Source organism: Branchiostoma lanceolatum, chromosome 2, assembly GCF_035083965.1.
Source record: "Branchiostoma lanceolatum isolate klBraLanc5 chromosome 2, klBraLanc5.hap2, whole genome shotgun sequence".
Classification (NCBI taxonomy): domain Eukaryota; kingdom Metazoa; phylum Chordata; class Leptocardii; order Amphioxiformes; family Branchiostomatidae; genus Branchiostoma; species Branchiostoma lanceolatum.
The window spans coordinates 18,696,661-18,719,801 of NC_089723.1; the positions used below are offsets into that span (position 1 = coordinate 18,696,661).

General features: G+C 41.5%; 1 protein-coding gene and 1 long non-coding RNA gene across 5 annotated transcripts in view; both read left to right on the forward strand.

Annotated features, from left to right (window-relative positions):
* Nucleotides 1-494: 494 nt before the first annotated feature.
* Nucleotides 495-18,847, forward strand: LOC136427729 (WD repeat-containing protein on Y chromosome-like). 4 transcript variants are annotated; one of them, XM_066416843.1, is made up of 28 exons: nucleotides 495-572; nucleotides 1,344-1,472; nucleotides 2,084-2,233; nucleotides 2,605-2,708; nucleotides 3,661-3,832; nucleotides 4,260-4,362; nucleotides 4,538-4,622; nucleotides 4,759-4,883; nucleotides 5,826-5,896; nucleotides 6,284-6,399; nucleotides 6,576-6,643; nucleotides 7,268-7,416; nucleotides 7,919-8,056; nucleotides 8,577-8,684; nucleotides 9,180-9,312; nucleotides 9,581-9,681; nucleotides 10,179-10,249; nucleotides 10,647-10,767; nucleotides 11,025-11,154; nucleotides 11,487-11,717; nucleotides 12,312-12,622; nucleotides 12,985-13,135; nucleotides 13,330-13,527; nucleotides 13,957-14,104; nucleotides 16,503-16,635; nucleotides 17,557-17,655; nucleotides 17,941-18,045; nucleotides 18,309-18,847. In XM_066416843.1, exons 2-28 carry the CDS (start codon nucleotides 1,344-1,346, stop codon nucleotides 18,540-18,542), a joined length of 3,684 nt encoding a protein of 1,227 aa, XP_066272940.1. In that variant the 5' UTR covers nucleotides 495-572; the 3' UTR covers nucleotides 18,543-18,847. The 4 variants fall into 4 exon arrangements, with proteins under 4 accessions (XP_066272940.1, XP_066272941.1, XP_066272943.1 ...); XM_066416844.1 differs by lacking the exons at nucleotides 9,180-9,312; nucleotides 9,581-9,681; XM_066416846.1 differs by lacking the exons at nucleotides 16,503-16,635; nucleotides 17,557-17,655; nucleotides 17,941-18,045; nucleotides 18,309-18,847 and having other exon boundaries at nucleotides 13,938-14,100.
* A 2,976-nt stretch (nucleotides 18,848-21,823) lies between these two features.
* Nucleotides 21,824-23,141, forward strand: part of LOC136427730 (uncharacterized) — a 29,602-nt gene continuing 28,284 nt past the window's right edge. Inside the window, exons 1-2 of the long non-coding RNA XR_010754502.1 lie at nucleotides 21,824-22,414; nucleotides 22,699-22,784. This is a non-coding gene — a long non-coding RNA (uncharacterized lncRNA). The remainder of the gene's footprint in view (nucleotides 22,415-22,698; nucleotides 22,785-23,141) is intronic.

Here is a 23,141-nt window from a genome sequence, read left to right on the forward strand (position 1 = left end):
ACTACTCTAGTAGTATGTTACCTACTTAAAATTTTATCTCAACATAATTTACACTAAAACGCGAATTCGAACCTGTCCGTATTTGCCAGCAATAACTTATTACTAGTTTTTCAAAAAGGGTGATGTCACAATCAACTTGCAGGAAGTAGATTATTGCGTCAAACATCTGCACATAAAAGAATATCCAACACATTTATCCCGAAAGTGTAGGGGTGGCTGGTATGTTTGGCTGAAAGCGTGAGCAGTAGCAAAGTCGTCTTACACTTCTAGGTACTTGCAAAAGAATCAATGCTTAATCTGAATTGATGATGACGGCTTTACCTTACCTGAACCCTATCATCAAGGTACAACAACGGTACAATTGTCGACATTGTTTCTCATAATAGAAACACGCTGTGCATCATTATAACATCACTCATAGAGACGCAACAGATGCCTGTTCGAGAACGCGAAAGAAAGTGCGCAAAGCACGTTACTACTACCGCAATGATGTTCCAGAATGATGATAACAAGGAAGACGAAAAGCCAGTAACATAGCTTTGGAACCAGAGAATCTTACAGGCCACCGAACGGTAAGTCAAAGTTGCGTTTTCACAGAGTATATGTTAGCATTATAGTAATAGCATTGATATCTAGCTAGGGCTTTGCAAAGTAAGATGCTTTTTGCTTTTGGTTGAGAAAACTGTCATTCTTATGCTTCAGTGTTCTGGTATTCTTAACGTGATTTTCTAGTTAATAGACCACCTTTAGCAGAGCTAGCTAAAGAGATGGTAGATGTTTCGTCGGAAAAGCAGTTTGTTTTAAAACTTCAAAAAAGACAACAGACCTTCTGATAAAAACGTCGTTGTCTTTGGCAGCTGCCTGTATTTAGAATTGATCAGAAGTGAAATGTCTCAGCAGATGCACAGTTGTATGCTATTAGAGAAGAATGTAACCTGAGTCCATTGATATTAATACGCCGGGTTACATGAATCCACCATTTTGAAAAACAGTGGGTTTGAGAGATCTCTAGCGCAGCACCCCACAGGTACATGTATGCACAGTTTAGATATACAGGAGTACGTTATACTGGAGGACGTTGGGTTGGAGATCTGTTTGGACGTTTCTTTTCAGGGTGGTGGAATTATGCACCCTGGTAGAATCATATTAGTAGATACCTTGATTTAGATGTCTCTCTCTCTTTCTCTCTCCTTTCCTCTCTGTCTCTCTGTCTCTCTCTCTCTCTCTCTCTCTCTCTGTCCCTCTCTCCCTAACTCAATAACAACATGCATACAATGTTGTAACGGGTCCGGACACGGCACACACCGTCCAAGTTATATTCTCTAGCATATATCTTGATTTAGATGTCGAGCAGAATGAGCATGCACCACGGGGCGCGGTCCGCATCGTCCCAGGAAGTAGACGGGGACTACGCGCGACTGGAGGACCAGATGAACAATGACCACCTGCAGAAACTACAGCAGATATTCGAGGCTAGTTCATGTCATTTTTCAAAAGGTTTCCCATAATGTAATCCATGTTAGTGCCAGAGTGTAGTCGTGTACAAACTAAGATGTTATTGCTCTAAGTGTGGCGCACATGTAGTTAAGGATAATAATCATCTTGGCCCTCGACTCTACACTTAGTAGCCATCGTCTTGCTTGCTGGCGAAAGCTTTCTTGACCAAGTTCCCTCAATGGCAAATGAACGCTATGTGGGGTGACGTGTTTGTGGAAGTAATGGAAGACGATGTGTCCTACCTTTTTCTGTGATGAGTAGGTTTTGGGAAGTTAACGTGTACAGTGTTGTAGTTTTCTTCTTTTCGTCTGTAAACGTTTAAGAATTGTGGTGAGTTTTGGTGGCTATATTAAACTGATTCCATCGAAATGATAGTAATGATCATTCTCTCACGTAAAAGAACCCAACACACTCATCGAGAAGAATAGGGATGCCCCGGTGAGCTTGGCTAAATACGCGAGCGGTAGCGAAGCCGCATTGCACTGCTAGCAAGCTAGCAAACGAAAGAGCGTCATGATTTGTCCTCTGTCTGACTTTCGACCGCTTTTACATCTGAAGTGTAACTGCTGTAGTTCTGTGTTTACAGGAGGCAGATGACGATGGCGGAGGCGGGCTGGACCCGGATGAGTTCCGCCAGGCCATCAAGAGAACCATGGGAAACAAGACTGTGGACGACCACGAGTTGGAAATCCTCTTCATGAAGGTCGACACCAACTGTGACGGAACCGTGGACTGGGTAGGGATTGTAACTATACCCAACAACAACAACATCAGAACAACAACAACAGAAATTATTGGATTATGGGGCAAAGCGTTGCGGCACCGCTCACGAGCTCAAGCTCGTTTATCTTTGTCTCGTTTGGATCAGAGAGCAGGAGGGTCAAAATGCGAAATCATCCATGGTCATTTGTAATTTGCAACCTCAATTCAAAAACAAAATGTAACACTGCAGACAGTAAACTCTGCGGATGGTATAATGTTAGCATGGGTCATGGTTTCAAAAGGAAAGTTTAAAATCTTACGATCCATGTTGGTCATCTTCATTGTCTTTGACGTACCATACATGTTGGAATTGTTTTTTAAATCGTGTTTTCCATCTCCCATTAGGATGAATACCTGTCCTACATGCTTTTGGAATATCAAGAGAAGGACATTATGTCCACAACTTTCCGCGAGGTGCCGTTCCCTATGCCACTGCGCGGAATTCCAAGGTACAGATGCTAAGTTGTCCATAAATATACTGCCTGGATTCTGCAGCACGCGCATGATACAATTCCGTTAACGTTATATGATGGTAGTTGAGACTTTTGACTTGTGATAGTGTCTGTACACATGGGCTTTAACGATTGTGAGCAACACGGACATGTTATGACGTTTCCTCCCTGAGTAGTTGATTTCAGAAGTCTTTTATCCTTTTGCTGACGAAGTCGTTGCAACAAAAGCTGGAAAAGATACGGTTTTTGACGACTTTAGTAGATGATTGTGTAGAATATCTTAATCTGTATAGTCGGCATTCTAGTAACCGCCCTACGCGTAACACAATTACTCTGAACGACCGGATATATACATGTAGCCTAAAAGAATAACACTAATCATAAGCAGCCATTTTTCGACGATTGAATTTGGCAGGCGTACTTTAACCAGTTGACACCTATTCATCTGAAACTCTTGATCAGCAGCACACCAGCTTCGCAATCACACGTTACGGCAGCAGCTGGTTATGATATTACACTAAACGACCTGATGATATGTAACCTAGAAGAATAACACTTATCATTTTCAGTGATTGCATTTGGCAGGTATACTTAACCAGATGGTACCTGGTCAGCTGATACTCTTGGTAGGAATAACACTGAGCCATTTTTCGGTGATTACATTTGCCTTGAGAAAATGTATGAGTGAATGAACTTTATTGCTCGACAGTTGTACACGGTACAATGTATAGCAATAATGACAAAGCAACCAATGCAATAATACTAGCACGTTTCTGAATCCAGGAAATTGAAGAATGAAATTGTAATTCAATCTATACCACTGGATTACAGTATGAAATCATCAGACATTTCAAGTGCCTACCTGGCACTCTTTATCAGTGATGAAAAAAATTAATACTAGTCTACTCTAAAACATATTTTAACCAGCTGCTACATATTGTTCTCTTAGTGCTCATCGGGACACAATCAACTCTATCTCGTACTACCAGCTGCTCACCAACAGACACGGTGTAACGGCGAACGACGCGGACAACCCCGGCGGCCGTTACATCACCATGAGTAAGGAGGGCGTTATCAACTTCTGGAACTCTGAAATGACCGCGCTGCAACGGACCGTAACGGTTAGCACCAGTTCAGTTCAAAGAAGGACAGTGGAATGTTGCCCTCTATATTTCTCTTTTATTTCGATAGAGTCAATTATTCAAAGCAAACACGCGCTTACCCAGATAAAAAGCTATGAACAATATTGTTCTTGTTCAACTTGTAGTGCCCAGTGGCACATCTATAGATCAGCAAGTTTCCTTGCTGCTTTTGTTACAGGGAGGGGTTGCTAGTGTTCGTGGCACCTCGATATCGAGGGACCCTCATTTTATGTAACTTCCGAAAGAAGGGCTCAGCCCAACCGAGATGTTCTGTCCCAGGATTTGAACCAAGCTCTCCCAGTTACTAACTATTTGGAACCAGGAACCTTGAGGCTGCTACCAGTTGAGCTACAGCAATACAGGAACATCCCTTATGAATAATGACTAAAGACTACCCCCCCCCCAGCTGGAGCAGTCACGCGACAAGACGATGTCCCTATGGCTGACGGACCTTGTTGCCATGGCAAACGTCAACATGGTGGCTATTTCGTCATCAGAGCGTGAAATAAGTAAGTCACAGGGGTAAGGACATGACGAAAGCGATAAATGTTTCATAAAGACTTTAAACATTAACGGTGGCAATGATACACAAGAGATACATAAGACAAAAGTGCAGACGTACCTTTGACCATCCATGGTACCTCTCTCTGTATATTTGATTCATATTATCTCTTTATTTGTCAGGTTTCTATGATTGCTCAGCAACCAAGTTCGAACTGCAGTTCCAGATCACAGCGCTTGACAAGGCTGCATTGACTATGGACTACTGGTACATTTTACCTTCTTTCTGTCGCATCTACATGTGCATTATTAATTTCTTATCTAATTTTTGGTCAGAGCAAGAAATACAAGTAATTACAATAAAATTCGATGATATGTGTGTATTGATTTTTTTCGTGCTTCAGGTTTGACTACAATAACCTGAACAGCTGCATGCTGCTGATGGGGGATGCTGGTGGGAACGTCTCCATAATTGTCTTCTCTGAAGCCTGCGGTGCTGGACTGTTTGGAGACTCCGCTCTCACAGGCGGTAAGTAAACACTATCATACATGGCTGGTGCTGTTCAGTACCAAGGACAGTCCCACCCATGCTTATATGACTGGATAGTTTGGTTCAGCACCAAGGACAGTCCCATCCATGCTTTTATGGCTGGTTAGTCCGGCGAGTCGGCTCTCAGAGGCGGTAGGTAAACACAGGCATGCATGTGTGTATGGCTGGTGTTGTTCACCACCAAGAACAGTCCCATGCATACTTATATGTCTGGTTTCTTTGGTTCAGCACCAAGGACAGTCCAATCCATGCTTATATGGCTGGTTAGTTTGGTTCAGCACCAAGGACAGTCCCATCCATGCTTATATGGCTGGTTAGTTTGGTTCAGCACCAAGGACAGTCCCATCCATGCTTGTATGACTGGTTAGATTGGTTCAGCACCAAGGACAGTCCAATCCATGCTTATATGGCTGGTTAGTTTGGTTCAGCACCAAGGACAGTCCCATCCATGCTTATATGGCTGGTTAGTTTGGTTCAGCACCAAGGACAGTCCCATCCATGCTTATATGTCTGTTTAGTTTCGTTCAACACCAAGGACAGTCCCATCCATGCTTGTATGGCTGGTTAGACTGGTTCAGCACCAAAGACAGTCCCATCTATTCATCCATAACTGGTGCTGAGAAGTGATAGGGATGAATGGTGGAACTTTCATTGTATCCAACAAAGATATCTAGTCCTTATGCCAGTATTTTGCGCCATGCATGAATGTACATGTATTCATATGGGGCAATTTTGTTTAGATGCAGTTCACAATTATCAACGCTTTTACTGGAAACATAATGTGATATAAGAGAAAGTACAATTACATAATATGATCATTAGTACACCAGGTATTTGTTGTACTAAATCATCATGAATTGAAACAGTTTATCTTGAGTCTTGAATGTGTTTATTACAGTTGTCATTCTTCCTATTTTGTAGGCTGCAAGCGGATCCCATTTGCTGCTCTACAACAGGGTGCTGTGAAGGGTGTAAAGGCAGTGCAGCATCATGTAAGGAAAAAACAAAGTCTCTATATATGACTAGGCTTAGTTTCTTGTTCTCTGTCTGTTTTCCTCAATATATGTGTCTATGATTAAAATGAAAAAGAATTAAATGATTCTGAATTTCATGGTCAGAAACATGCTTCAAATCAAATCCATGTGAGTGTAATATGTACCACAAATGTTTTCCTTCTCAGTACAGTTTAATGTTGCAACAAGCTAAGTCTAGTTTAGTTGCTTTTAATAATGAGGTTGAGTAAAGTAATGTAACCTGTAACTTACTTGAAACCACTCCCAAACTATGTGTCACTTTATAATCAACAGTTCAAAAGAAGGCATTGCTTGCCTTTTCAACCTGAATTCACTGAAATAAGTCTGTCTTGCTTGTGAATTCAGATACACAATGACTGGGTGAAGAGAGTGATGTACTGCAGCGAGTCTGACTTTTTCCTGTCCTGTTCTGTGAACACTGAGACAGCACTGTTTGCAGGGGACATCAACCTGAAGAAGATGTAAGTAAACTCCATTTAGGACGTATGAACAATTTGATCCATGTAATTTGTTACTTCATGCTTTATCTCATAATGAATGAAATGATGCAGTTAATAAAAAATCAAGAGAACTGAAAGAAACATACAGTCTCAAAGCTGCCTCAGGCTGATTGTGATACATGTTGTGCATGTTACAGGCATTCATTCTTCAAGATCAGGAAAGGGGTGTGCTCTGTGGACTTCTGTAACATCAAAAATGTTATTGGTAAGTAACAAGCAGCAACATCCTTCTATCAACTATGGCATGATACTTGAATGCCAAACAATAGTTATAGAATTTAATCTTACCTTGAGTACCTGCTTTCATTTATCAATGTTACAAATTAAATGGCTCCTGTATTTAGATGAGCATGTGTATTTAGAAGAACTTTTTGCGCGACAATTGTAACTGGTACAATGTATGGCAACTTACGCACATGAGAATTGAGCTATTGCTAACTGTTGACAAATATAGAGAACTAATCTAACCTGTTACTCTAACAGTAAAAGTAATCTATAGAATAATGTACATGCTAATGCTCTAGAATACAATATGTTGGTAAGAGGATGCTGTGTCAGGAATGTATGATATTGTCTCGTTTCTGCACAGAGTTATATACAAATTTGCCTCCATAGGTGGATATATGAACAGGGCATGATAATATCATATTGAATATCTCTGTCCTGGTTGATGAGCATACAAAGAAGCTGTATACATTTTGCACAGATGGTTAAGTAAAGCATATAGTAACTCGCTCCATGTCCCTACACCAGGGAGAATGTACATGATGTGGCATTCTATTGATAGTTGACATTTTCATTTGAAGTTGATTGACATTCCTTACTGCAGCGACTGGAGGCATGGACTGGACAGTACGTATATGGAACCCTTACGTCACCACCAAGGCCACCACGGTGTTCCGTGGTCACGGCTCTGCCGTGCTGCATGTCATGTGGATAGACCAGGGCCAGCACATTGTGTCGGTGGACAAGGGGAAGGTATGGGCAGGTAGCCTGGAGTCCAGTCTTGAAATGCAAATTATGCAAATTAGGACTTGATTTGCATAATCAATGAGAAAAATCTATATTTGTAGTCTTTTCCGTAACAGGACTTGTGGCATTTGTAATTTATGGCAGGTGGAATATCTACATATACCAATCACACAAACAATGGCCTAATTTGCATAATTGATGCTTTAGTCTGCTTCCAACAGTTGCTACGGTGGTGTAGCAACCATTGGAAGCCAGCTACATCTAACAAGACTGGACTCCAGGCTGGTGGACGATGACTTTCTTTGGTGCACCATTGACCATGGAGACACACATGCAGAAATGTGATCTCTTTCATTATGCAACAATTTGTCTTTCAATGAAAAAAGACATGTGTGTACACTTGTGATCTAAAAAATCCCCTTGAACAATGTTCCTGGCAGTGGGCCATAACAACTAGTGTGCCTTCCAGTGGTTAGAGGACACTCACAACCAGTTCTCCACTTCACAGAACATAAAGGTGTGGGATGTGCGAGAGCACAACTGTGTTCAGAGCATACCAGCGAGGAACGTCCCCATGGGCCACCACCCCATCAACGTCACCTGCTACAGCAGGAAGACTGACTCCATCATCCTAGCCAACAACATGGTGAGTACAAGTCTTCAAGGTGTATACAGACACTGAAGATACAAAAAACTGATGTTCCATTTCCTCATACATAGATGCGTGGTTATACTCCTATGTTCTTACACCCCTAGTTCTGACACCCCCATGTTCTTCTCCTAACCCTAACCAAGCGTTTAAGATAGGGGTGTTAGACGTAGGGGCGTTGGAACATACGGGTATCGGAACATATTGGTGTCAGAGATAGAGTTGTCCCTGGATGCATAACACTGTCACTGGTCCTGGGAACTAACAGCTACCCATAGATGGATAGAACTGTCTTTGGCGCTGAACCAAACCAACCAGCCATACGTGGATGGATGACACTGTCCTTGGTGCTGAATAACATCAAACACGAATGGCTGGATAAATGGTCCTATCCTCGGTGCTGAACAGAGCATTATTTTTCAAAATATCATTTTTGAAGGGGAATATACACATTTTTTGGTAGACATGCAGCACTGTGATCTGGTGACTTACTTTCCTTTCCTTTCCTTCTCCCCAGCTTGCTGTGTTTGACCGTGTGAAGATAGAAGAAGACAAGGATGCCCTGGAGACCATGTCACATGAACAGCCCATCTGCTCCATCCTATACAACGATCTCTTTGACGTGGTAAGAGTTCCACATTCATTTACTCTGCTGTCAAATTCCTCTCTAGAATACTGCCTACATTTTTGTGTCAGTTCTTTAACAACACCTTTTTTATTAACATTGACATGTCAAGCTACACCCTGCAGGCATTCAGATATTGTAGATAGAGAGATGACAGAACCAATAGAATAACTCATCACTTGACAGTTCATCTGTGTTGGAAGAAGTCATTATGTATCAAAGTTAAACTGCAATTTCCAACACAAGAAATTGGACCCAAATTTTTGACTGAACCAACTTCAGTCTTTATCAAGGGATGAGCAATCCACTGACGTCACGTTATGCAGGTTTGACACGTGACCTGGTGAGCAGAGGATCATAAGGTGCAGAAAGTCTATGGCGCCCCCCGTACAGTGCTAGTACATATATGTAGAAACAATGATTTTGGTAAGTCCAATTCTTTGTGTTGACAATCCTTCTCCATATAGAAACAAGTTTATGATATACCCTATGCAGATAGTGAGTGTTAGCCATGATGACACGGTCCATGTGTGGAACATCGACAATGGTGAGAAGGTCATCCAGTTCTCCATACACCACGGGAAAGAAGACTGTCCTGAAATTACGGCCATATGCTTTGACCCCACCAGTGAGTTGTAAACTTTACCTACCTTAATTTCAGATGCACATTTTATATTTATTTGATTGTTAGATGGAGACAAGATTCCTCCACTGTAAAAAAAAAAACATTTTCCATCAATTTATGATCTTTGATCAGTTTCCCCTTAATTTGCCAACCCACAGCAGGCACAAGAATATGAAATACAGCTCCTTTTTTTTTACACAATGACAGTGAGGATATGCCAGTAACCCCAGATAAATAGATATCTTGACAAATGACTGTTTCCTTGATCCAGAACGTCGCCTGATTACTGGGACAAAGGCAGGCCAGGTCCAGATATGGAACTTCAACAATGGCGCTTTGTTGAAGGACTTTGATCATGTGGATACATGTGAGGTACATGGGATAGAAATGTTGTTCCAATGCCCATATGTTCTGACGCCCATATCTTCCAACACCCCTATGCTCCTACACGTCCTGACATCCCCATGTTAGGGTTAAGGGGGGTGTTGAAATGTATGGGTGTCGGAAAACAGGTACATTGTATGCCCCCAATAGTAGTTTCCAAACATGCTGGTACATGTACTTAGGTAAAGATGGGTCAAGCCCTTTTGTGAAAGGGAGGGATCAAAAGTTTACTTTACAATTTGCTTTGCGAGTTTTGAAAAGCAGTGGACAAACACGATTGAATCTTACATGCAGGGGACTGTGTGTATGTAACCTGGAGTTGACTGTGGGTGTACACTTTAAATATTTAAATAACTTTCAATGTAACTGAGCTGTTGTCAATTCTCAGATGATTCTTACAATACAAGGGGAAAAAATGTAAAAAGAATTTTTTTGAACAGAAAATGCTAGGTGGCTCTTTTAAATGCTTCCACTATCATTTACAGGTGAAAAGCATCATCTGCTTCAAGCAGCACATTGCAGTGTCAGGCTGGAATAGAAGGGTTGTGTGCCACCTGTAAGTCTGCAAATACATACCATCTTTGTACTGTAAATCTCCAAACATTTGCAGTGGGTTTTCTTTTCATGGTTTTCATAGTAAATTCTCTACAGTGAATTCATAGCAGCAAATACATCTCTCTAGTATGACTACCGTACTACAGAATCCGTAAATTTGAAACACTGCGAAAAACCACGTTACCTATTACCACAAAATAAAACTACTGCAAAAGTAAATGAATTTACAGTAACTAATCTGTTTTACTCCAGTTAATAGCTGATAGAATTCGATGATTCAAAGGCAAAGATGGAAATGCCTGTCAGAGCAAACATGATGATTGTGGAGATTTCTTCTTAGACGGCACAGTGACGCTTGTAAGGAACTGTCAGATACTATCGATGTTGTTATCTTGTAGGGATGCCAAAGGTGATGAGGAAGACGATTCCAAGATATGGCCTGTGCGACACGGAGAGGACATCTTGTGCTCCTCCTACTACAGCCCATTGTCCATTCTGGCTACAAGCTCATACAATGGGGTAAGTAATGCAATGAGGACTTTACACCTGTGCAATGCATTCCAATGGTTTGTGGTGTTCAAAAGGTCTAACTTGTTTCATTATTACATTGATTGTGGTCAAGAAATAGGTGAAGAGTTTATTAGCCTTAAATGCATTCTCATACCACATTCCCAACAAAGTGTTATTAGTGCTGTAGAGGCTCAGGGGAGACAGGATTTTGCTTTAAGAACAGAAAGTAAGAACAAAGTCAAAAATTGCCTTTGACTTAAACACAGGACATCATTCTATGGTCAGCTGACTCTGGTCATGTCCTGTGTCGTCTGAATGCCTTCCATGGTGCCTTCCCCACATCTCCTATCTTCTTCGGTACACCGGGGGAAACTTCACGGGAAAATCTGACCAAGGGTTAGTAACCTTTAGGTGTTTTTTCAATACAGAACAACTTAGTACTAGTAAACCAGTACATGCTACTTCTGCCTCAGCCTTTAATGTTATCAGTGATCAGTAGGCCTCCATAGCTGGGCCTAAAAACAAGCAAGTTCTAATGGTCTTGTTCAAGTTATGCTTTGTAAGGATGTGACTCCACAGCTACAATTTGAATGTAGCAGCTGAGATCCTGTGGTCTGAAATGCAGGCTGTGTTGCAAGTAAACCCATGCTCCATCTAAGAGGATTGAACTCTCTAATGCATCAAACCTTCTGGCTGCTTGTCATACCTTTCGTTTGAATGATACACAGTGTACCACAAGTCTGAGGCCACCAGTCCTGGACCAACCAACAACGTGCAGGAGGAGACTGAAATCCAGTCAAAAAGTCCTACACAAGAGCCAGACTGGTGTGAGACTAGTAGTGAACAAGAGGAGTGCGATCCAGACAATGGACAGGAGGATCAGGAGACACCGAGTCTGCCTGACCAGATTGATGGGAGAAAAGCTAGCATAGGCTGGGGAGGCATGCTGGGGGACGAAGGTAGGATTTAACCTTAGACCTTACCCTAGACCTTAGATCCTCCCGCAACTTTGTTGCATACATGTAGGTCTACTTGGCTTTGGATACTTCTCCTCCAAAGGTTGCGGTCTTGTGCTGGTACTGCCATTTCCTCCAGTGAATGTAATCCCAGCTTCTTCCCGTCATTTTGCAGTGTTCATCTGAGAATGACTTTAGGCCGTCCTCTCGGACGAGTGCCTTTCGGTTTCCAGGTCATGGCAATTCTAGTCATTCTGTGCTCGGGTAACCTCCATGCATGGCCGGCAAAAGTTAATCTTCTTTTCATTACAATTGTGCTAAGAGGGGCGACTTTTGCTCTTGGCATAAACTCATTTGTAACATGGTCTCGCCATGAAATGCCAAGAATTGATTTCAGACATTTGCGCTGAAATGTATTTAACCTTAGGTTAAGTTATTAGAAAAGCAAAATACAGCTGTATTTGAGCTGACACCCATGTAAAGAGATTAGAGCTGTCAATGTCATTTTCAATCTTTTTTTCCATTACTCTAGTTGAAAGCATTTTCATGGTCTTGACCTATGGCACATTTTGTCTTCTTTTGCTTCAATGTCTGCAGCGGGGACGGATCAGAGTTCACCCAGTCTGGAACCAGAACCAGAGTACTATGCAGAGACACACCGCAAGGTCAGCAAGTACAACGTGGCCGTAGACAAGATTGTCTTCCTGTCCACACGGGAAAACAACAAGGACACGGCCATCTTGCTGGCCAGCGGGGCAGATGGATGGGTCCGAGCATGGTCCATCCACCACAAGGGTGGCATGCTGGGACAGTTCCGTTCAACCAAGAAAGACATCGGCATCCTCACCATGGCAACAGACTCAAACAATGACCTTCTGCTGACAGGAGACACAGAAGGGTACATCAAGGTAAGACTTGAAGAAGAGCTTTGTCTCTCGTCACACAGCTTGGACTTGTGGAAAAATCTACAGCCAAACCTCTACAAGTGACCACCTCTAAGTAAGGACCACTTGGCCAATGTGACCACTTTTTGGTGGTCCCTTTCGATGGCATTTCCAATTCACACAAGCCTGTGTATAGTGAGCTCCTGTCCAAATAGACCAAATAGACCAGATCGGTCCCACAGGTGGTCTTCTTGGGCAGTTTTGACTGTAGTTGATAAGTCCAAATCAATCCATCTTGTTGGTTCTAGGATTTTTTTAAAAATGGGGACGACTCTTGATTCTACTGACATGTTTCCTAGTACTGTACATGCACATTTCTCTTTCAGGTTTGGGACATCCGCAGATACTGCATCAAGAATCCCCCACCACCCAATGATGAGAAGGACCAGGAAATCCAGAGCTCTTTTCCCTTTCTTAAATCAGATATTGGCTATGTGTACAACCTGAAGATGAGTGGGATAAAAAGAAAGAGTAAAGGTGATGACTTGTGTTTACAATAATTTGTAGTGGTCACACATTGACATTTTGCTAGACCAACAATCAAATAATTTTCACTCCCATATTTTGACTTTTCACTACAACTAGAGAACCTGGTCCCTTCATGAAACTCATGACTGAACTTCACACTACATGTATTTGCAAGCTATCGTTAACACGTTATTATGCCGTAGACATGGGATACCATTTGCCTGTTGATTTTGACATCGACGAGCGGGGGACAAACCTAACAGCTCCCCCCCTGCTGAACTCCTTCCGTGGCCACACCAAAGCCGTGGTGGAGATACAGTACCTGGAGGATAGGAAGCTGATCGCCACGGCGAGTTCTGACTGTACCATCCGTCTGTGGACTGCTTGTGGCAGATACATAGGTGAGTTCACCCTACAGTATGAGACATACAAATTGTGTTCAAATATGTCCCATTGACAAACTTATCATATCAGATTAACAGTTAATCAATGATTACCTTCAGACAAGCAAAGATTGGTGAACTGTCAATCGTGTCTGGAAAAAGAGGGGGCAGAGTTGGGAGCGCAGTGCCTTTTCAATCCTAACACTTATCATCATCATCTGTGCTGCTTTTCAGTCCTTTCACTGAGGCGGGCTGTCATTGTTTTCCACATGTCCTGTTATAACACTTATCAAACAAACACAATCAATGGTACAAATGTACTTCAATTGTTACTGTCTGAATGTAATCCAGAATGCATGAAATGACTGCCCTATTAAGTAGGCCTGTTCATTGTAAAACAAAACTGCAATGCTTCATGTCCTTCTCAGTTGCCATTTCTACTCATAGGTACTTTTGGACAGAAGAACCCGTGGGCAAAGCTTGACAAGCCGGTGCGTGTCCGTAGGTTGCCCAAGGAAACACCTTTGGATATTGTCCGTGTGGGCTCTGCAACGACTCTGAAAGTGCTGTATGGAGGGATACGTCCAAAGTGGAGGTGACTGTGACATGCTTCAGAATTTTTACATTCAGCTCTCAAATACATGGATGTTTTTTAAAGTGTCAGGGAAACTAAATTTTCTCTATCATTCACATAAGGATTTGGTCTTCTGAAAACAAGTATGTTATCTTTAAATCAACTGTCTACTGTGTGGTCTTTGGTGGGGCAAATTAGCAATAGGTCACAACATCACAGAACGGACTCCCCTAGTATGGCTTGGAGTCCTTTCTGTGACATCATAACCTGTTGCTGTCCACATTTTTTTTCAGAAAAGATCAAATTCTTATGTAGAGGAAAATTCCATTTCACTGGCAGGTTCCATAGAATTCTTATCCTCTGTTCTTCCTTGCTAGACTGATTCATCTTTGTTGTTATACATAATTCTTGAAGCCCTCATTTAGCCTATGTCTATGAACTCCTACTATGGCAGCAGCATCTGTGCAACGTAGATTGTGTTGCTAGCATTCTGTTTTGATATAATAACAAGAGTTCTACGACCTCATACCTTCGCGAAATGATTTTGACCTTTATGACTGACGTATTAGGAGTGTTTTTCATCAATCAAAAATCATACCAGTTGATCCTCCTCACCCAAATAACATAAGTTGTCCAAACCTCCTTGTTATGATTATGAGCTTAACAAAGAAGGTTATGCTAACATTTTTCATCAATAATGCAAATAAGCTCCTTATTAGCATAATTTGATTCAATGGTGTTCACATTCACACAACTTCTAAATGCAACAAGTATGAAATTGCCGTTATTTACTAGTATGGAATGATAGTAGTTTCTCATGAATTATGCAAATTAGGCCTACATTTGCATAATTTCTATCTATTGACATTCCTCTCTTCCTCAGTTACAAATGTCACATATTTGAATAGTCATATCATGGAACACAGCAGGTTTTTGAAATTGCCTCATTAATTATAATCTGATTTGCATAATTATCATCCAATCATACAAAGCATCACATAAGCTATCTACATACCAAAAATCATGACCATCCATCAAGCCGATCTCGAGTTATATTATTTTCTCATTAATTATGTAAATGAGGTTCTCATTTGCATAGCTGATATCTATTAATATTTCTCTCTTCCTCAGTTACATATGTCACATGTTTGCGAGTCCTATCATGGAAATTGATGAATGTATAAACTTTCCTCATTAATTATGCAAATTAGTTACTGATTTGCATAATAAGTATCCAATCATGTACATCATCGCTCAAGCTATGTACATGCAAAAAATCATGACCTTTTATCAAGCCCTTCTTGAGTTATTCCCTTTCAAAGTCTGAAGCAAAACCTACCCCTGCAGTTCCAAAAAAGTTGCTAGGGGGCCCAAACCTATACCACTTACTCTCTGCCCAACGAGCTATCTACCACTCAAAAATCAGTTCCATAGCATGTCCACAACACGAGATATCATAACAGGAAGTTCCGCTGCAGTACCGTAACAAGCCGATAGGGGGCCCAAAATCTAATCATTTTCAGGTTTCATCGAGACCTACCAACATACCAAATACCAAGACAATCCTTCCAAGAATTCTCGACTTATCGTGTTCACTAACAGACACACAGACATGCTCGGTATTCCCATGCTGTGGCACTGCATTAATGACTGTTCTTACTCATATAAGGCCGTGTATATCCAACTTTGGTCAAAATTTGTATGTTTCAGTCTTTTAATTGGTGTAAGGAGATATCTTTGTGGTTTGGTTTCACATGCTCCGAGTGGACTCTTCCAGGCTGGGAGTAGGTCAAATTTGACGATTGTTTTCGTCTGTCAGCTGTTACGAGAGAACGAGCTGGTCAACTGTCTATTTTCTTTGCATGATTCTAAAGTAGACAGATGTGGCTTTCTGGTGCATAAGAATTTTTGGGGCTTGCAATTAAGGTGAATCCTTTTCTGAGCCCTTGTTTTAGTGCTTTAAAGCATTACTGCCTATATGGGCAAGCCTATCTCTTGTATCTGCCCTACAGCTGGCTGATAGCCAATTTGTCCCTGGCAGTACATGTAACTGACGTTTCCTGCCTGCCTCATGACCCCTCATGACCCCTCATGACCAACTTTGCCCCCCATCTACCCGTATCAATATCCCCTGAAACAATACAGCCCACACATCGCAACCAGAACGCATAGTAAAGCATACAATTGAACACATTTTTACACTTTTCTCGTTAATTATGCAAAACACTTCGCCCAAAATCTAATCATCTTGAGATTTGCCACATACACACCGACACACCAACTACGACAACAAACCATCCAGGCGTTCTCGACTTATTCTGTTCACTAACAGACACACAGACAAGCACCGTCGAATAACCTACTCGACGAAACCATTCGTCGCGAAGGTAATAATGTAGATATTACATATGCTTTCCAGACTGGCTCGCAACATCTTGATGATGGTTGCAAGAGAGAAGATACAATGGAGGAAAAAAGTTGAACGTGGAGAAGTTCCACCAGATGCAGAGATGGAGGAGGCACAGGCGGTAGCACAACACAAAGCAAACAAGGTTAGCCTCTCAGGAGACAGTTGAATTTTAGGAGGTCGTGTGGTGTAACGGCAGCGTGTTTGGCCAAGAACCAAAATCCTGTCATGTCACCGATGTTATGCCCTTGGGAAAGGCACTTTTCACGACTTTCCTTACTCAGGTGAAAATGAGCACCTAGCTTTGGTTAGGGACGTCCATTGGATAGGACTTTAAATGGAGGTCCTGGGTTTGAGGAGAGCCACACCTCGAGCACGTTAAAGAACCTGCCACTTATCAAAAAGAGTAGGGGTCCTTCCCGGTGTGAGCAGACCAAACCTTACAGTCTTGTGTACGTCTTACGTACCGTGCTTGGAATCCTCAATTTAATGAGGTTAAAGTAGGACACCTGATCCAGATCTATAACGTATGATACAGTCAAACCTGTTCAAGATACCACTTCTAGATAAGGACCAATGCAAGGACCATTCCCAATGACACAAGCAGTAAGAATCCTGTCTATGGTGAACATCTGTCCACAAAGACTAGATTTTATCGGTCACAAGTGATCTTCTTGGGCAGTTTTGACAGTTTGCCTTTAATTTCCCACTTAATACCTATCACATGACAAATGTTACAGGGCCCTTACCCTTCTGCATTATGTATCGTGTTTCTGGATGGTTTCAAACCCAGCGTCACCACTCACCACAGACTGTCCATGATGGGTTTCTTTTGTATGCCCAAGGGGTGGAAAAGGAAAGATCTTTGGGGAGAAAAATACAGAAAAAAAAAAATTGCCCTGGCTCTCAAAAAAACTGCCACTTAAAAGTCTACCAATGCACTAAGAATCAATGTACATGTACCAGTAAGAGAAAGGCTGCACAGAGCCAGTTTTACCATCAGTTACCTACCTCTGTGATTATGCAACTTATAATATTAGTCACATACAGACCATCTGATCAACAGGTCAGGTTTGCAGATGTGGAGGAGGTACTGAAGATGGACATGGACAAGTCACATTTACCACCACTTCCACAGAAGATAAGTTCTGAACATCTACTCCAGGTACTGTATAGCCAAACAAAGGACACAGTCCAGAAAGAATTTAGAAGAAGCAAGAGAAAACTTAGCCGGAACGGCCAGCAATAAGAAAAAAAAATGTAATATAAAATGTAGTATAAAACCGTAACTTGAAAAAGAAAACAGCCAGGAGGAGTCTGCATCGGAGGCTGGAGAAAACTATCATTAAAGTAGAACTGGCATTCTGACTTGTTTCCATGTTGTTGTTTTTTATTTCACTTGGTGGAAATTGTCTAAAACCACCTCTTTTATCCCTGTAAATTCCTATAGAAGAGGCCAATCCAGTCTAGCGCCATCCTGCGCGGTGGGTACAAACCTCAAACTCGACACCGCATGTCTCCCCGTCTGCCGAAGCTAAGGCAGTTCCAGACACAAGTGAGTCAAACTTCACAACTTACAACATATCAGTTGTACATGTACCATGCAGTATATAACATACATGTATGAACTACTGTTATCATTGGATTGGCCAGCCTGGGTGCCTTATCAGTTTTTCGTGTAAGCAGGGAGTATGGGAGCCATGGAAAACTAACAAGGATGAAAGGATAACTACAAGGCTACCCATTTGTAGGCTCCATCTCTCCTCTCTTTTCTACCCCTGAATCCGTCACATGGTTTATGTTCTACATTCACTACAGGTTGCAGTGTACTCCTCCATCCCGTACAGCAAGTTACAGCCAGTTACCATGCCTCCAACACCGGACATTGTGCACGAGATCCACGCACGCCATCAGAAAGAACAGGAGCGACCCAACGTGGCCATTGGAGGGAAGGCAATTGACATCATTCGTGCCAACAGAGTCTTCCGTGCTATGAGGCCAAGCAAGAAGTCTAAGACAAAGAAATCAATGAAGTCAATGAATACCAACTAGATGTACACATCTGGATTCAACCATGATAGAATCCATGTTTGGATAAATCTTCCAGCTTGGAATTTTTGATTGGCTTTGTGATGTCAAGTTGTGTCACTCTTTCAGACCATGTCATCATGTATACATTCTGTTGCATGAAAGCTGTCTGTACCTGACAACTTTGCAGTGAACTTTGAATGTAGCAGGAGCATCAGCTCAGTTTTACACAAAGCCATGAGAAATTGTTGAATAAATTGACAACAATAAAGTGACAATTTGGGATTCTTCTCACAAATAGTCAATAAAGATTAACACATTGACACAAACCACTTTGAGGTTATTGTATGAAAGGACTATTTATTAAAAGATGGAATGCATTCATCACATAGGATCTTTTGTACCTGTCTATTCTGACAGTGACATCTATAAGTTACCAAATAAAGTACATGCACGGATCTGTGTCTTTGACAGATTGAGCGAAACATGTTGTTGGCAACCTGACCAAACATAGATCTTTAGACATATAAATTTTGTTTCCTTTATGTAATGCTACTTTGGAAGTCAGCATTAAACCGATATGCTGTGGGCAGCAGACACATTCTGTTGTTGAAGTCAGGAAAAGAGCCTGAGCTGTAAATGATAGGTTTAGTGGATAGCTGAACTCGTGAGAAATCCGGGTGTTGACCAGTCAACTGCTGTGTGAGGTGTTGAAGAGCCAGCCAATCATCTGTCTGTACAGTCATCAGCATCCATCCAATCAGCTGCCAGGGGACATCATCATCTGTGGCAAAGAAAAAAACACAAATCTGAGTCAGTAACTAGTTAGTTTGACTTTGAGGTGCTCATGGCCCATTGCTTGCCAAGTAAGATAACTTCTACCTACCTACCTACCTACCTACCTACCTAGTCCCTTGACCTCCAGGTCGTTGTGGGGGACAAGGTAGACATGAAGATAGAAAGCTGTCTCCAGACTCGTCTGTTTCTTGCAGCAGTCGACGTTACAAATAATAACAACTACATATTACATGTACATCTCTTCAGAAGCAAATAATGGTGTATCATCCCCTTAATAAATATGTGCTCATAAGTATAACACTTAGAAGGAAATTAGTTAACTTGTTAGTTTACTATTCACAAACAAAGGACATTTAAGCACATGTATCAGATGACATTTAGGACTCCACTTTTTCAAAGGTCAACTGAGTAGACCAGAATGTGCCATTATAAATCATGGAATAAAAGAACAACAGATTTTCTCTCAAGTACAACAGTACAGGCAAGGTGCATTTCCTCACTCCCTACAAAACAGGCTTCACTTACCTTTGAAATTACAAATACACTCTACAGCAAGGGCTTATCATCATTCCTCCCTCTTGGTCTTTGGGTTGTTGACTGCTACATAGTGGTATAAAACCACCAGCAGGAACAGGGACACCCCCATCATGTTGGCAAAGATAGCAAGCTGAACGTCTGAGATCATGCTGACTGAAAGCAAAGATCAAGAAGAAGATTTGGGGGCTTGCCTTCTCATAGTTATGTACAGGCAATCTCCTTTACGATGCATTCTTCAGTCGTCTTTGGCTTTCGCCTTGGGGTTGTTGATGGAGATGTAGTGATAGAGCACTACCAGGAGGAAGAGGGTGACGCCCAGCATGTTGGCGAAGATGGCCAGCTGCACGTCGGACACCATGGTGGGACCTGTGGAGGTGAAGGTCAAGCCACATACAACCCTTACTACAGGGAAGACTGGCAAACCACAACCACCACCAGAGGTAATACACCTTTCTCACACGGCGGACATGGTAGAATGAAAACGGGGCCATTGTGCCAAACATTAGACCCATCCTGACTGTCCATCACGATTAGCATTTCAACCTATGATAACATGGTATTTGAGAATCGATTTATGAGGAAGTGGCTGCATGTCCGTCAAATAGCTGCATTTTCATGTATGTATTTTGCATTTCTACGTTTTGAGGGAGGAGGGCAGGACTATGGGAATTCATGATTCTAATTGCTGCATCTTTTCTGTGCATTACACTAGTTATAATATTGATGATTGGCTATCATATTTTTAAACTTTGTGTGATTTGGGAGGAAAATTTAAATCTTTAACGTTAAATGATTATGGTTTGTTTGCCTCATTGGCCTCCTTTTCATTTTATCATGTCCACTGCATGAGAAAGGTGTATAAATAGCACCAATCAATCTCCAAAAAGATGAATTGGTAAGGGTTGTTTTTTTGGTCTTTTGTGGCCTTTTCTGCATTACTGTGTCCATTTCTAGTGGTGCACACTTTCTTGGGGCTACCCTCCCATTCATCTGCTTGGAGATTAAGTACCTATGTCATGCAGGCACCAAGAAACTGCATGAGACAGGAGAAGTCAGGATTAAGGGCAAAGAGCAAAGAATTTGGAACATAATAAAGCTGGCCAAAAATTATTATACTAAAAATTATATTTTTGGCTGGGAAGGGGAGGGGCATTAAGTTGCGACTAAAAATATTAATTCGTAATACATGATGCTGCCTAGTCCATCTATCCTTGATATTGAAGCTTCTCTGAATTATTACGTACCTGGACAGCTCCAGTTACGACTTAAAACATGCGCTACATTTATCTATATGCAGAGATCCCCATGTTTCATCACAACAAGGTTTTGCCAACGTGTCAGATATAGGAAGTGGCCACTAGACAAAACTGAAGTTAGCTCCCAACCACGCCCAACTTTATACACACAGTCAGGCTCTAAGCTAGAAGTAGAGATAGAATAACTTCATAGTGGAGAAAATGATATCTTGCGCGCTCTGTATTACCTCTTTTCGGTGGTTTCTGAACCGGATCTTGTACTTGCAACACTCACGTCGTCAGCTGGCGTGGCAAAATGGCCGATTGTTGGAAGAGTTTAACGATATTAGGGGTGTCTATATATTCAGTAATAATAATTAGCTTTGAATGACATAATATTTAACTGCTGATAAAATAAATACTATTTTTTATTTTTCTGGTAACTTTAAAAACGCTTTTTGACAGTTTTCTTAGTTTTATTTAATGTTTGGGTGAGAGATAATCCACCCCCTGAAAACCTAATAGTCTCGTCAAACGACCTTTATACTCTGAAAGACTGAAGTCTTGATGGGGTAACTTTGGTTGAAATAAGTGTGCAAGGTGATCATTTAATTGATAAAATGTGTGCAAAATGGCTGTTAAATGATTTTGTAACACAAGAATACATTCTATTCTTACAAGATTGCAATTTCTTGTAACTTTACTGAAGTATCCAATCACCGTTCAAAGATTTGATCACATGACTCCAGCGGGAAACAAAGGCCTGTTGGGGAGTGGCGGGAGAAAGTCGTCTTTGTCTCCAAACTTTCTCTTTACGCGAACCTTGAGGAAATCTGGACATGTTACTATCGTTTCTTCATCAAAGGGAGGATTTTTGTCGACACTTTCATTCAGACGGAGGCAAGGAATGTCCAGAAACTGTTCCGGAGCCGTAGTTTCTGCATTCTCTCTTTCAGAACTTTGCGACTTCCGGGTTTTCGTCAGAAACATTCCTGCACATGCTGGCCTGTCGTCTGCGGAGGACCGTTATCCGACATTGGGCCCAGATTTTGTCGCTAGGACTCGGATTTTTGACGTATGGACTGTTTCTTCTGAATGTACTAGAAGATACCTAAATAATCAAGCGATTGGCACTAATGCGATACGTGGCAAGCGTATTTTAACAGCCCTTTCCTTACTATTTTCGTGAAATTCCTTTGTTTCGGAATTTGCTCCATCGTGATCGGAGGAACAGTCGTCAGAGCTCGGCCTGGAGGTGTTTTCTGTGGAAGTGTTGTCGAGAATTACTAGTATCCTGCAGTGGTACGATAAAGCAGGACGACTGAGGTAAGATAGATTAACTCTGGACATCGCCTTTGTTGTTATCTCCTGTGTGCCTGAACTGTTTTCTGTGCCAAGGCCGCGACCTCTTTTCTAACGATGACAACGTTCTTTGTCATTATAAACAACTTCTCCGCGAAATCAATACAGCTACCGCATGTCTATGCCTTCCCTTTCTTATCGTTCCCTTTTCTTTATTTTGTAATTTTAAGGATAGATCTATTCTGTGTTAATTAGAAAAGTCAGTGATTGCAGACGTGTATTTCCTTTGTGTGGTGCCGCACGTGTAGTGTGATGAGGAGGGACAAAGGGAGGAGACAGACGGGACCAGTGATGACGGGCACGGCAGAGATGTCGGGAAGGTCTGAAACTACAGGTAATAACTGCTCTTTTAACTCGAAAATTCTTCTTCGTAACATTTTAAAGCTTTAAGGTGTAATAATTTGAGTATTTGAGATGGCATTATTTGCTTTTATCAAAGATAATATGGGGTTTCTGTCTTGATTGTCTCTTGTCTATTCACCATGTGGAGTGATAATGTGATCTGAGAGAAATCTTTGTCATGCATTTTCTTTTATCTGAAAATGTTCTATATATCACCAGACCATGCTAAGAATATGAATTAGTACTCCAGAAAATGAGTTAACGTTATACTTATAAAAAGAGTTTTTAATTTCGCTTCTAGTTTTACTTCCTTTGTTGAAGATCATTTTTATTGTGCTGATTAATAGGG

Coding starts and splice junctions, on each gene's coding strand:
- LOC136427729 (XM_066416843.1), top strand. CDS start 1,344: ATGTCGAGCAGAATGAGCATGCACCACGGGGCGCGGTCCGCATCGTCC. Junction 1,473..2,083: donor AACTACAGCAGATATTCGAG/GCTAGTTCATGT, acceptor CTGTGTTTACAG/GAGGCAGATGACGATGGCGG. Junction 5,897..6,283: donor TAAAGGCAGTGCAGCATCAT/GTAAGGAAAAAA, acceptor TTGTGAATTCAG/ATACACAATGACTGGGTGAA.